Here is a 14,984-nt window from a genome sequence, read left to right as displayed (position 1 = left end):
GTCTTATATACAAAACAATTTATCATTCATTATATTATTATATACAAAACAATTTATCTTACAATTTCTTTACTGTCTACCCAGGTACTAGCTTGATCAATAGGATAAGTTTGGTTTTGAAGTATTTTAGCTTCACACAAACTTTTATACAATGGATCTGTTGCTACTCATTTTTTGTAGTCATCAGACTACGCTGTTATTATATTCACTAACTGATATTTTGAAGTTCAATTTTTGCCTTTTCGCAAACATTCTACTATAGATATTAAATTCAGTATATATAATCCATTGTTTAATTCCTTTACAACATTCATAACCGTCGCTAGTAACTACTAAAAAAAAGAATGTTCCTCTCACTAATTTCACTAATATACAATTTATTGCACCAAAGACCTTTTCCTACAGTATAATGAAAAATACAACAAATAGAAACAAGAGATTCTGGTGCTGACTGTGCAGAACCTTACCACTTGATTGTTGGCTTTGCACAATTGATGGGGATAACATGTTTCTATATCTGACAACACTTTGAGAAGCAGACACGCAACCGTTGACGGACAATATTGTTTAGAACTGCATATGCATGTTCCGCGTTCTGCGTACCATTGTAAAAAACAATTGGAACGGGGAAGAAAGGTGTATTTAGTTCAGAGCATAATGGACTCGTTCAAGAAGTTGAACCACCTGATTTACAGAAACATGGGAGGGTAGGAGTGGCTTCAAACTTGGTTTTACCATATCCGGTAGCTCCAAAGACAAAATCATCTTTTGCTGCATACTTGTCAGCTCCAGAAACTGGGTCAACATGTCACCATCAAGTATCTTGGGTACTCCAACCTAACATAAAATAGATGTAAGCAAACATTGTTGGCTACATATTCTTTTTGGGAAATAGTTGTGTTTCTTTTTAAGAATACTTTCTTAGGAAGCTAGTAAAAAAAGTATTTCCTCCAAATAAGCTAGATCAAAAAAAGTATTTCCTCCAAAAAGTATTGCCTAACAGAATTCGTGTTAACAGATGGAGAAGTTGGTGGTTGGCCCTCACATGGACAGTGTGGCAGCACCGGAATAAAATCATCTTCTCAAATGAAACTTTTGATGGTAACAAGTTAATGGAGGATGCTATTTTTACACTGTGGACATGGCTGAAGAGCTTTGAGAAGGACTTTGCCTTCACCTACAGCTATTGGTCGTCTAACATAGCATCAGGATTTGTCTTTTCAGGGGGGTAGAAATCATAGACAGTGGGAGCAGTAGGTCTTTGTAATACCTAGCTATGGTTCCTTGCGAGACTGATCTCAGTCTGAGCTTGGAACCATGTTGCTGGCAAGTCAATCTAATTACATGTACTGTTTTGTACCTCTGGTACTCACAATATATATAAATATAATTTATCTTTGCTGATAAAAAAAAAAAGCTAGATCAAACATGCACTAAAGGAAAAAACTGACGAATCAAATGAATGACAAAATCTATTTCATGTAATGAATGAGTCAACCATATTCAATCAGTGTGCAATTGTGTAGATGAAATTTATTTGGTTTAAAAAGAGGGAAAATGAAATGAAAATAAATCATCGTAAGATAATAAACTGAAGTGAAGTCCTTACCCGATTTTCGCGACTGCGAAACTCATTATGATCATTTCCTAGAACAGGTGCTGTCAAATGATGGACAACAAGTCTTGCTTGCACTGCTTCTAAGAGCTCATATTCTTCCCTGCACACAAGATAAATGATGTTTCTCAGACAAGTCAAAAACTTAAACCCAAGCCAAAAGCAATAGAGCATCACCTCCCAAAACTCATCAATCCACTGAAAGTTGCAGATTATATATGTTAATACACAGCATCTAAAAATTTCAACAGTGCTGAAATTATGGGGTTTTAGGTACTGAGAGAAGAGACTTTGTATAATATTTTATTATGAAAGACATGCATTACAATGTATTGATGTGGGTATGTTAGGCAAGAGGAATCAGCTACTATAGCTAAGTTGTTGCTACGGTATAGTAGGAAGAATGAGATGAGAAGGAATGGCAATTAGGTTGTTGGGAGTTAGTTAGACTCATAGTTTTGAACATATAGCAGCTTTCTTGAGAAGAAGGGAGGAAGGAAGGAATTGATTGTTTTGAGAGAACCTGAGAAGTGTCTCCGTGTTGTAAGGGAAGAGAGTGTTCTTCCTTGTGTAAAGAGTGAAAGAACTATCAATAACAGTGAATCCTTTATCTCTGAGTGTACTGTCCAGTCTTGGTTCTTGTGTGTGTCTGTTCTACCCTCTAGTTGCAGTTAGTAAAGTAGAGAAGATTCCTAACAAGGTATAAAACCCAAAGCACTAAAACCTTATACTAATTATACTCCTAACTATTTAGGGAAACAAATAATGACAAGAAAATTTGGTAAACAATCCTAAGAGATAATTGGAAATAGGAAAACTAATCCTAAAAGATAATCCAAGATACAATTCATATATTCTAACAAACAGAACACAATTACAGAACAAGATTACAAGTAGGTTTGCTGAAATAAGTTTGTTAACTTAAATAATAGAATATTGTTCATTCCAGATACTTTGATCCCCTTGTAACCAAAAAAAAGATATTTTGATCCCCTTCCCTTTTATTTTTCTCTGCCACAAATTGATTCTTGCTTCTCACTCCCAAGGCCCTTGCCACATAAGCAGGTAGTTAATGCAAGTCATGCCCATTCAGGGTTCTGATTCTCTGCTCCTTGGAGTATTTAGAGGAGGGTAGCTAACAAGTCCGCACAGATTTACAACTGCCATTAAAGTTCTGGTGCAATACCAAAAACTATCAAACTTGACAAAAATACAGCTTCAGAATTGGGCATGATCTGCAAAAAGCTTTGAAGAGTGCCATATTTTGTGGCTTAATCACAACTTGAGTAAAGCTTTTGTTTTCCCTCAAAAGTAATAAATGATTTTTTTCAATAAAAATCATCCTATAAAACTCAACCAACATTTAAAATGGACCACAAAAATCTTTCAAGTACTCAATTAGCCAAACCTGGACTGCTATAAATCTATCTCCACTAACTTCATACATAAGAAAAAGTTCCAGGCAATGGCCAAACTGAACCCAACAATTGTTCACCTTGATATCTATTGAGTTACTGTCAAAATATATTGGTACCTTGATAAAGGGATGAAGATCATTATGCTTCCTAACAGGGTAGTGGCAATAATAGTATTTTGTAATGAATCAACATTTGTCTTGGGGCCATTTCCACCTTGCAAAACATCATCAGCTGGAAGTCTGTATGAATATGAGCCCTGCAATAAAATAAAAAACATAAATTACATCTAAATTACACATAGAAACAAATTAAAGTGGGAGGGGGAATGAGTGATTATAAATTGGCTAGTTACAGAACAAAACATCATAAATCCAAGAACAATAAATGATTGGTGTGAAAACTTATCAATGTCCTAAGGGCGAAGAAGCTAATCCAAAGTATAGAATCACCAAGATATCATGCCAAAACACATTTGACCAGTAATGGGAGAGCTTGTGAAACATGGCAGAGCACTTCTTTTTTGGCCAGTGTAATTCTTTACACCAATCACAAAACATATCCCTTCACAGCTAATCGATCTCTCTCCCTCTAGTAAGCTCATCGAAAGACCTGGTGCCCAATACTAATATCAACCATAAAGCATGAGGTGCTGCACCGAGATGCACTTGATCAGTCACTACAAAGACTACATTGGGACACTTCTCGAAGTGTTTAACTTTTTTATCATATATTTATGAAGAAAAGTGTGCCTCGATGTTTAACTAGCAATAATTTTAGGATTCCAGTTCAAGTATCTGACTCTGGTGCTGTATACCATCATTTCCATTACTGTAGAATCAGAAAGCCATAGAACATTCACCTTTGGTTCATAAATCACATAAAGAAAAGACTAAAGTTGAAAGAATAGAAAACAAAAACATTAAGTTCATTTGATATTTTTGAGCCACATGTGAGAAACGTGCTCTAGCACAACTCACAATTGCATAGCAACAATTATTATTGGATATGTTAGTCAATAATGACTAATAGTATCTCATATTATATAAAAACTATCTCTTGGAAGAGTAATTCACATCATCATTACAGTGATTGATTACAGCACATTGCATCTGCACTTGGCAACCTCTGCTTCAAACAAATCAAATTTCTATAAAACTTGATGAGATTAATGCATATCAATAACCATTCTTCCAGCAGATTTAAAGTATATACCTTCTTGATGCTCATGGCTATCTCAGCCATGAAATAAGCACAGCTTAGTGCCATGTTGCATTGTGCACCTGCATTGTCTGATGCGCATGTCAGCAATAACGAAATATGGTTAGAATCATGTTTTCAGGTGGAATATAAAAAATGAACAAATAATTATAAGCTTGCTAATAGCATAAAAATAGGCTTCTATCATAATCTTAAACAGTATTGTCCTTGCAATATCAAACACAGGCAATACTAACATATCACATCCCTATTAAACATAAAGTCATATACACCATTAAGCATGGTACTCAAGCTGTGAAAAAGCTAGTTACCATACACAAACTACAAAGTCCTATACTCTTGTGCATATTTTCAAATGAAATTGTATTTATTCCACCATTAATTAGGAAGACCAGCATAACATGAGCAGCCAAAAATTTTCACAGAAATTGACTTCATGTTCTTCTATTGAGTTTAAATCTAACAATCAGAAGCAACAGAGATGGATATTATGATTAGAAGCAACTAGCAAAACGTAATAGTTCATATTTTGAAACCCCTGGTCCCAGAGAAAATAAAATTTCAAAGACACAGTAAACCCTAGATTAGAAAGTGGCAAATAAGGAATCAAATCACACAAATGAAAGGCTTAGTTCAAGAATACCTTCCAAGTGATCTGAACATAAAACAGCAATGCTTCCTTTACGATCCGAAACAACAGCTGTATCAGCATCCATGAGAATGCAATCAGCAACTAACCTAAGTGATGGGTCATTGTAAAGTAGCTCCAATTTTTTTGCTTCCTAGCATAGAAGATACAAACTAAACAATTTTAGCAGCACTGGCTTTTCAATTTTCATAATGAAGAAACATCATAAACAAAAACAAACTATCATTACAAAAGGACCATTTTTTTTTTATTTATGAAGCATAATCAATCAGACATACAAGGTAACTTTTTTTTTATATATAAACAAAGATTTTATTAAGATGGAAGAGAAAGATACAAATGAAAGAAGATAAGAAATTTTCAAAACTAGAAAATCGAGACCAAAAAAAAAAATGGGGGGGGGGGGGGGGGGGAATTAAGGACACAAAACATGCAATGCAGCATGCCAATGAGTGCTTCTCTTTTAGCACCTCAATCACACTATAACTTTAATAGAAAAGGAAATGAAAAGAGGGATAAGAGCCACAAAAAATACAAACTTCGGTTGAAGGAAAGGATAACTTTGATTTTTAGCCTCAATAATTAAAACAGAAAACAAACAAAACATCCTCTTTTTCCTTTAATTTTTAGTTTGAAAAATAAATACTGTAGAGACAGTCATCACTACTCACCTCATGATAAGAATATAGAAGGATACCATCACGGCAATCACCAACTGCAATTCTAGTAAAATGTGCAGTCAAAGATGTTATCATGAAGCGCGCCCTTCCCATAGCATACCTTCTCACTCTTTGAGGATTGTCATTAGGGAAACCACAAACATAGAACTGAATAGAAAGAAAGTATTGTAATGAGAGACTGTGTAAACAAATGTAGATAACAGATAAAAAGAACCTTCTGATTTGGAGAGAGAATTTGGGAAGGATGGGACACAGGGACAGTGAGCAAGTGACAGAATGAATGGAGAAAAGGCAACAGTTTTGCTACTTACAGCATTGCCAGCAGTTGCCAAGAAGTAACGATCAAGATAAGGACAGATTTTAAGTACAACTCCCGGCCATTTAGTTGCAAAAGTTAATCGGAACTGCCATACTTCATTTTCGTCGAGTTTGATGCCATCAGAACTATTATCATCTGGACTGCTGCCAAGGCTACTGCTCGATAACTGTTCAGGAGCATATGTAACAATTTCACGGAATGGTGAAGTTTTTTGAGATGATGACCCTGCCTTTGAACAGAACGTCACTGAACCACTATCTGAATTTTGCACATGATCAAGACAAAGAACAAGAAGACGACCCTTGCAACTGCAAAGAAGCAACCTATTAGAAAATCAATGCGAAGTGCATAAACAGTATGAACATATTAACTTTTCACCATCATACATGCAATACAGGATTATCAAAGTAAATATAAAGATGTAAAACAGATATATTGCTATATAAATTTTAGATAATCCAAAGACTTCACCCCTGCATTGGAGATATTCACTTTTATGTTATTATGTACATTTAAGTTTACATTACATTGTCGATTCAATTATAATTTCCTTTACATTTCTTCAGTTAATATGTACATTTAAGTTTATTCTTCAATATTTTGTGCTTGGGACAAAATGTTGTCCCGTGATTAATGGAGTAACAAATAATGAAGTTGTTGTTCTGTCCGTCACCATCTAAGTTGTACTGTCCCATTTTTTTTTTTAAATCAAACATGGAACAACTAGAGTTGTTCTGTCCTGTACTATACTTTATTGCAAATCAAACAGACCCTAAATGTCATACCTTTCAGCTTCACCAGTGGCCATTGTGTGTGGACCCGAAGACAGACTAGTTCCAACAACAAGCACCTGCTCACTTCCAACTCTTACTAATTCCATGGATTTTCCTGTTTCTCCAAGTTCAAGTCTAAAAGACGACAGTACTGACCCACTTAGGGGATCCATAATACATATGTCAGACAAACATGTACCACAATTCAGTTCAGTCCTCATCACAAGCAACATCTTGCTTTCATCATGATACAAGACCTTCCGTGGAGTGCCCTCTAAATGAAACTTCTGCATATTAAGTCTCTTGCTGTGGACCATCTCCACCTAAATCATCAAGTGATAAATACAGTACAAGTCAAGACAGCAACACGATGAAACAAGGAAAGAAAAACCATTGTACCATATATTTCTCAAAGATGGCAAAATAGGGAAGAGAAATCAGTCCAATGACCCAAAAAACTATGTTTTTCATTTTGTATTGAGTATGTAATCTAAATCATATAAATAAACAGAACTTATCTGTTACAGACTGAAAATCAACTAATAACATTCGGAAGACAAGATCCAAGAAATGCAGTGGCAATCCTCTGGTTTATAGGAATTCAAATGCAGAAAACAGTAGACAAGATAACCAAAACAAAACGACACAATGATTTCTCCAGACACCAAGGAATACCACCACCCAAAACTTCTCTCCATGATTTAACATAGAATAATGTTATTTGTATAACAAATTTTACAACAATGAGAAAGAAAGAGAAAAGAGAGAGAAGTATGGGATGTGATGGGTGATGTGATACAGATACAGGGAAAAAGAAAAGTATACATTGTTTTATGAATAACACAACTTTTACATAATGATTACCTCCCCTCAGCCCCCACCACCCCTTCCTCATATCCTCCCTCGGTCCCTCCCTCCCTCTCTTGCAAATCTTCCCCAACCATTCATTTTCCAGTCTCCTGTTTCCAGCTGTTCATCTTCATAACTAATTCCTCATTTGTCTTTCCCTAACCATTCATTCATAATTTGGTTACTACTTACTACTGCCCCAAATTATTGTAACGTTCACCCTTTTTCCATTTCAGACCTCCTTCCCCTGTATACATGTATTGGAGGCGAGTCCCAAGGGTGTGACATTATCCTCCTTACTCCCAAAAAATAGGAACAATAACTACTAGACACAATTAAGAAACAGGAACAGCAAAAATTATGTACGAAATGAAATGAGACTGTCTAACAAAATTACATTATATCCAGCACCACACAAGCAAAACAATTGATAGTAATCACAACACATAATATATCTCAGGATTTTCTGTACATTTAAATCTGTAATATGATTTTCTTACCAGATGTAAACTGTTTTCTGCAACAAATAGTATTCCTTTTGGACACTCAACAGAGCAAACAGGAGTTACATGCGTGGATGGTTGAAATGAGATAGAAGAATAGGACAGGCTGTGTCTTGCACTATGCAACAACCAAGGCCTATCACTAAGAGTAATTATATCGGCATCCAGTGTATCACCCAGGGGCACCAAGAAAACTGGAGTAATGCCAATTCGTCTAATGGCAATCAATTGAAGCATGGAAGGAAAGTCATTTCTCTTGTCAAAAGCATTAGTCACAGAATTTACCAAATTTATAGAAGATAAAGCAGTATCCACTATGTTTATTGATGATGAAGGACATGGTTCCGCCGGCCACTCAAAGCGAAGGAGCATTCCATTCCTCAATCCAGCAAGAACATAATACTTACCAACAAATACAAGCCGCACATCTTGGGGTACACAACCACTTATGGCAGTCCCTACTGTATTCGTTAATGAAATTGTCCCACAAGCAACTACAGTAATTCCTCCACCTGGTGCAAAATACCAAATTTCCACAGAAGGCCTATGTGTGCCAATAACAAAGGTTTTATTGATGTCCACTCCACTTTGAATTTGAAAAGAAGAGATGCTACTATTATTAGCTGAAATGGATGAATTTGATTGTTTTTGCTCAATTTCTTGTCCAGGGATGGAAATACATGATAACTCATTCTGCAGTACCAAATGTTGCATTTCATAAATTTCATATTGATAAGCTGATAGCAATCTAACCCCAAGGATAAACAGAAAGCATGGGTTAGAGGTTGACACAACTATGAAATTATGCCCAACTGCCCCCAAACTAATACTCACATTGTCTGGAGACCAAGATGTGCAAATAGGAGAGGACAAAGGGATACCTTCAGAATGAGCAGCCTTAGTGGGCAAACAAAGCTTAACAGTAGATTTGTGGATCTGGACAAGCAAACCATCAGTCACAAGGCCGCATGCCAAAGTACAAACATTAGGTTGGAAACCAACTGAATCAGTCACATCAGTAAAACTTAAGCCAACTGACAATATTCTGGTTTCCTCAACAAATGATAGAACCAGAAAAGAATGGTGTGAATCCGTAACTCTCATTCGGACCGTCCAAGTACCAGTTACCCCTTGATATATAGAAGCAGTCCTATGTAGATTTTCCACATTAATACCATTTCGAATAATCCTTAATGACCCCTCTGGTGCCACACCACAGCAAGCAAACATTTGATCTTGCTTCTCATCATGATAATCTACAACTTCCATATCCAAGATTGGTGCAATGTTTTGAATAGGGTTTATATAGCACAGCCTTCCATCTTCCAATTTCAGGACCATACCATCCCCCATTTCCACAAGGGCAGCTAGATATCCACTTTCAACCCACAAAAGTGCTTTACAGGGTAGACCTTTATAGAGACACTCAGACAGATTAACTTTAGGGCCTTCAGAATCAAAAAGAACTTCAATCATAAAAAATTCTCCAGTATCTACACAGAAGATCATCCTAGGATCTCTATTATTTTCAGGTTCCCAACTCCACGAGCATATGTATTTGTAACCTGAATTGGCACCACCATTGTCACTGTCTATGCACATAGGATCATAATCGCTCAGCTCCAACAAAGCACAGGCAGCAACACTAAAGCGTTCATCATCAACATCATGTAATTTACAAGACTCTTCCACATAAGTCTGCTCTTCCATGGCATTGGGTAAAAAGTTCAAGTTAGTCTTACAGACACAGGATGGGTTGCGATGATCTCTAAGATCCATTAAGAGAACATCACCAGCCCTAAATAGAAATGCAAGTCCCCCGGAGTTGGGAACTTCAACAATGTCATGTGCTAGAGGCCCAGCTTCAACATACTGAGAAATAACAAATATTTTATGTGCTTTAACATTCCATTCTAATAATAGCAGTTCATTTAGAAGCGCTCCCCTCCTGTAGGAAAAAAATGCATGGTTTTAGTAATTATGCATCTTGACAAACAAAGACAGCAGAAACAGAAGCTAACTTCCATTATAGAGCTGTATTCAAAACTTAGAATAAATTCCTGACAGTGGGCAACACATGTATCATTATACCTATTTATAATAACAGCTAGTACAGGATTATGCTCCTTGCTTGGTTGTCTGGAATCTTGTGAAATGAAACAGATGCTCCAAATAGTACCACGTATACCGATTCTCTGGATGCTTCTGGAAGTACTTGCAGTCCCTTCATTTTCAGAAGGATATACAATTCTCTGGAGTTGAGCAAAAAAGATCCTATAAGCATATTTCTTCAGACAAAAGAATCAATTTATCAAAAGTAGACAAATAAGAAAATGCAAATATGAGAATAATAATTACTGTTACAAGGACATCATGAAAAAAAAAAAGAAATTAAAGGTTAATACGTTAGATTCTTCGGTTCTTCCTAATTCTAATATCTTTAAAGATTCACAGAAAATATTGCCTTATATGTATGTCTAGTTGGCAGCCATATGTAGCCTATACCACCAGAAAAAAAAGTCCTCTATCATATTCATGTATGCATTTTGCTAACACACACACACACCCACATGCAGCCTTTTCAAAATGCAGGATGGTATAGTAATTTTGAACCTCATCAATGATATCACCACTAGACATTGACAAAGAAAACAAAGCCAGCCGATCTTCGTATGCACTGGAAGCAATAAAACAACCACTGCAGAAAGAGAAGCACAGGAGTTAGTAATATTTCCAAGAAAAGCTTACAATGCTTTTTCCTTTTGTCCAATTTAACGTAGATAAAAATATAAAGCCATTCATGAGCCTTCATCCAACAGCTTAAGCTTTTAGAAGAGTAGGACCTTGACATGGTATCAAACCTCTTTAACCATGTGGTTAAAAGTTCAATCCTTGTTGCTTCATAACTTCTAAATAAAAGTTGAATTCCAACACAAGGTGGCCCTAAGCATTGTCCATGCTAGATATGAAATCATTCATGAGCCTTCACCTAACAACTTAAGTTTTTAAGAGTGTTGGCCATGAAAAAAAGTAATCCAGAAATGCACTCTATTATGTAAGTAATAGCATATCTTTGCCAAAAAAATTATAAAAATAGATATTTATTGTCTTAGCAACACGTCACCCACGAGTAGTTAACCGATAATGAATTAACTCACTACTCACTAGGCATTAGGGACTGTTTTATTGAAAGGATTCAAGTTTAATCCACTGATGCAGTGTAAAAAACTTTATACTATCAATAAAACATATGAAGCCAAATGGTTCAAAGATTTTACTGGAAGTGAAGAATCTTAGTTACAAGATTGATTTGTAACTTTCTTGTCTGCTTATAGTTTCACATTTATATTGGATGTAATTTAAAATGTTATTGTAAAACTCACAGTACATCACAATGGGTCTTAAAGAGTACCGCACTGTTATAAAGTGGTTCGAATTTAATTTTAGGTCTTATCAGAGCATCACATGGATCACAAAAATCTCTCTCCTCTTAAATGGGCCATTTATGGCCCAAAATTCTCAATGCGATGTTCCAAACATACCAAGAGCCACAAATTGGTTTCCATACAAAAATCAACAAGAGCAACTGAAGCACAGCAGAAAATGCAGGAGCTGGAATTCCAAAGATTAAACTCTTTGGGGACAGAGGCGCAGCTAGAGAGAGGGAAAAAAATATAATTCTTTGGCATGTACAGATATGTTTTCACTCTCAATTGGATTTAATGTCTCAAAACCATCTTCCTCATCCTTTTGGATTCTTGATTCTGGATCAACAGATCATATACTCTCTCATCTAAATATTTCTCCACAAAAAAAAAAGGCATTGTACACTTATAACAGTAGTTGGCATAGGAAATATTAAAAAAAATTCCTTCATGACCTTCAAAGATGTTCTTCATGTCCCAAAGTTATCCACGAACCTTGTTTCCATACAAAAACTTCAAAATGTTAAAGCCTCAAATTGGTTACAGGGTCAGAAGGGAATGCGAGTTCAACAATTGTCTCATGAGTCATGAGCCCAAAGTTTAGAAGGTTTACACTAGAAGGGACAGAGGGAGACTAGAGAGGAATGATGAGCTGGCAGTGAGAGAGAAAGGGAAGGAAGGAGCTAGTTATTGAATAGCGGAATGTGTTGTTATGATATAGGAGAGAAGGGGAGTGAGGAGGGTATCCTAGCATATCATTTTGTTAGTTATGGATAGAGAGCAGTATCTCTCGATAATAGCTGAGCAGTATTTCTCTATAATAGCAGAGCAGCTCAGGGTAGTATTCGGCTGAATTTTCCTTGGTCTTAATAATACATATTACATACATCGTCTTTCTTCTTCATTCCTGCTATATTTCTTTCATCTCTGTTACTGTTGGATTCAGTTTTGTATCAAAGTGGTCAAACCTGCCAGATTCTAAGGGAGAGCAGTGAACTAAGGAGAGGAATACAAATGAATTCAACCAATGAAGACAGAGTCCAAAGTAGCAGCTCTGGAAAATGAAGTAGCCAATCTCAGATCTACTCTTGCTGAAATGAAGTCTAAGGCAGATGAGCACCAGGAAAAGTCGATGGAGATGTTGACAAAGGGTATGGAGAAATTAACTTCTTCATTGGGATGGAAGAAGCTTCAAGGGAATCCAATGGATGAGTTCCTCCAATAGGTGAAAAAGGTGGAATTGTTGATGTTCAACAGAGAAGATCCAGCTGGTTTTGGATTTCTCAAGCAGAAGTTTACTTCTGAATGATGGAGACGAGTCCAGATGTTTAAGTGAACCTCCCACAGCTGTGTATAGAATGACCCACAATCAACTTCTTTAACTCTGGTAGCAAACAAGCCTAATTTGACTTGAGAACAGCTCAAAGGTTAATTGCTTGACAGATATGGATGGATGAGTGATGGCAACATTTTCGAGCAACTTACGGCTCTTCAGCAAGTAGGGAGTGTAGATGAGATGAGTAAATACAGGAATTTGAAAAGTTAACAACCCAGGTGATGCGCTTGCCTGATGACCAATATTTTGGGTATTTAATTCATGGACTGAAGGAGAATATCTGTGGCAAAGTGCGTAGCATCCGTGCTTTGGGTCCTCCATCCCATTCACAAATAATGAATCTAGCCAGAGTGATCAAAAGTGAATTATAGGGTCAGCAATAAGCATCGATTTCAATCAGGCATGAGATCATCGGGAAGAAGGGAAAGTTTTGGGTTGGGTTCTGCTACCCGAAATGAGCCATTTTAACTCAGGTGGCCCACACATTTTAAAAGTATTTAAATGTTATTATTAAAATAGATTTAAAAATCTGGAGACCATCTGGAGATCCTGTCAGCCATATTAACTGTTTTTTTTTTTGCTGAATGCCATATTAACTGTTTATTAACAACCAAAACATCACTTGCAGTTGACCAAGAAGTCAATGTAGAGCAATTATGGGAACTTCTCTATTATTTGCAATATGTGAAGCAACTAATATATGCTTACAGAATGGGACCAGAACACAAAACTGAGAGATAGACAAAATACATGCTTTCCAAGAATTTTTGTGACCAGAATCACCTGGAATCAACTGCTAACTTTCTTCCAGGAAGATCAATTTGGTTTCCAGGATTAGATAGCTGAATATGTGTTACAGGAATAAACCTACAAAGACACATAGAGAAAAAGAAGAAAGTTCATACAAATTAACTATTTTTCCATAAAACGCAGTTTGTAACAACAGTTATCATATGTTCTAGCCATGCTTTAATGAACCCAAACTGGAAACACTCCCTCCACATTGCATAATATTTAGAGAGAGAGAGAGAGAGAGAGAGAGAGAAGAGACAGAGACAAGGTGAACGAACCTGTGCATTTCATTGCAAAATGTGAGCAACGACAACTTCCCAGAATCAGATGTAGCAACCAAAAGGTCTTTACCCCACAGCTACAGGAAAAAAAGATCCACTCACAACAACAAATTTCATTCAAATCAAAACAAGCCGAGACAGTGATTTCCTTACAAACAGAGCCCACAGTTAACCACAGCAGTGAAAAGAGTAACACACCTGCGGATCACGTGCGACACGAAATTTCTCATTCCAGGGCAATATGGCAAGATCTTTGACGGTGCCAAAGACAGGCTGATCACACACAGATTGCACATTCCCATCCTCGTCAATAACCACCAATTCAATAGATGTCTCCTGAAATCACAAATGAACAAACAGGAGCAACATAACATGTCATCCTCCTAATCCTAATCAAAATAACAGCAAGTGAAGTGATAGATGATAAGAGAAGCACAGCAGAGCTCAGTTAAATCAAGTTAATTATTCTAAAGCAAAAAATAACTACACTACAGCATGTAGCAGCAGTGAGACACGATAATAAGTTAGATTTTGGATGAGGCAAAAATGGGGAAACGGAGGTTACCTTGCCGAAAATGACGTCGTTTGAGGAGGGAGAACGGATGTGAGCGTGGAGAACCTGAAGAACGACGCTGCCTCTGAGAACGCACTTGGAGAGGTAGTAGCGCGCCGAGGCGGAGGAAGACGAAGAAGAGGGACCTGAACCTGAATTCGCAGAAGAGCATTCTTCTTCAGAAACCGCCATTCGCCACGATTAGTTGTCGTTTAGGTTTGAGTTCGGACGATTGATTGTGTTTGTTTCCCGAGAAATTCGAGACTCCAAACAGCGTTCATTGAGACTTGGCGACGGTGATGCACATAATTCCAAGTTCAGTATAAGATGAACAACAAGAGGGTTTTCGTTTCCTTACGTCTCATTTCATTACATGTCCGAAGAATGTAAGATGGAGGACAATAAGGAGACACTGAATTTCATTTTATATTACATCAATTTGGGTTTTATTAAGATTAAGATTTATGTTGATAATAATATTTTATTTAATGTTTATTGAAATTAAAAATTTAACATAATTTTATCATATTAAATTTTAAAAATAAATAATATATGTATTCATCACGTAAATGT

General features: G+C 36.5%; 1 protein-coding gene across 9 annotated transcripts; it reads right to left on the bottom strand.

Annotated features, from left to right (window-relative positions):
- Window positions 1-226: 226 nt before the first annotated feature.
- On the bottom strand, window positions 227-14,815 carry LOC114407307 (splicing factor 3B subunit 3-like). Of its 9 annotated transcripts, XM_028370359.1 has the most exons (16): window positions 14,424-14,815; window positions 14,057-14,194; window positions 13,856-13,935; window positions 13,569-13,652; window positions 10,638-10,722; window positions 10,116-10,276; window positions 8,022-9,972; window positions 6,685-6,995; window positions 5,892-6,207; window positions 5,572-5,727; window positions 4,895-5,033; window positions 4,246-4,322; window positions 3,150-3,289; window positions 1,610-1,718; window positions 685-837; window positions 227-595 (listed from the first exon to the last, which is right to left on the bottom strand). In XM_028370359.1, exons 1-16 carry the CDS (start codon window positions 14,601-14,603, stop codon window positions 512-514), a joined length of 4,164 nt encoding a protein of 1,387 aa, XP_028226160.1. In that variant the 5' UTR covers window positions 14,604-14,815; the 3' UTR covers window positions 227-511. The 9 variants fall into 9 exon arrangements, 5 of the variants coding, with proteins under 5 accessions (XP_028226160.1, XP_028226161.1, XP_028226163.1 ...); XM_028370360.1 differs by having other exon boundaries at window positions 227-837; XR_003665632.1 differs by lacking the exons at window positions 227-595; window positions 685-837; window positions 1,610-1,718 and adding an exon at window positions 3,483-3,682 and having other exon boundaries at window positions 3,161-3,289.
- Window positions 14,816-14,984: the final 169 nt, after the last annotated feature.

The sequence above is a fragment of the Glycine soja genome, chromosome 3 (genome assembly GCF_004193775.1).
Source record: "Glycine soja cultivar W05 chromosome 3, ASM419377v2, whole genome shotgun sequence".
NCBI classification, from domain to species: Eukaryota; Viridiplantae; Streptophyta; class Magnoliopsida; order Fabales; family Fabaceae; genus Glycine; species Glycine soja.
The sequence above is the reverse complement of the archived record's forward strand: the minus strand, read 5'-3'. Positions and strand labels throughout refer to the sequence as shown.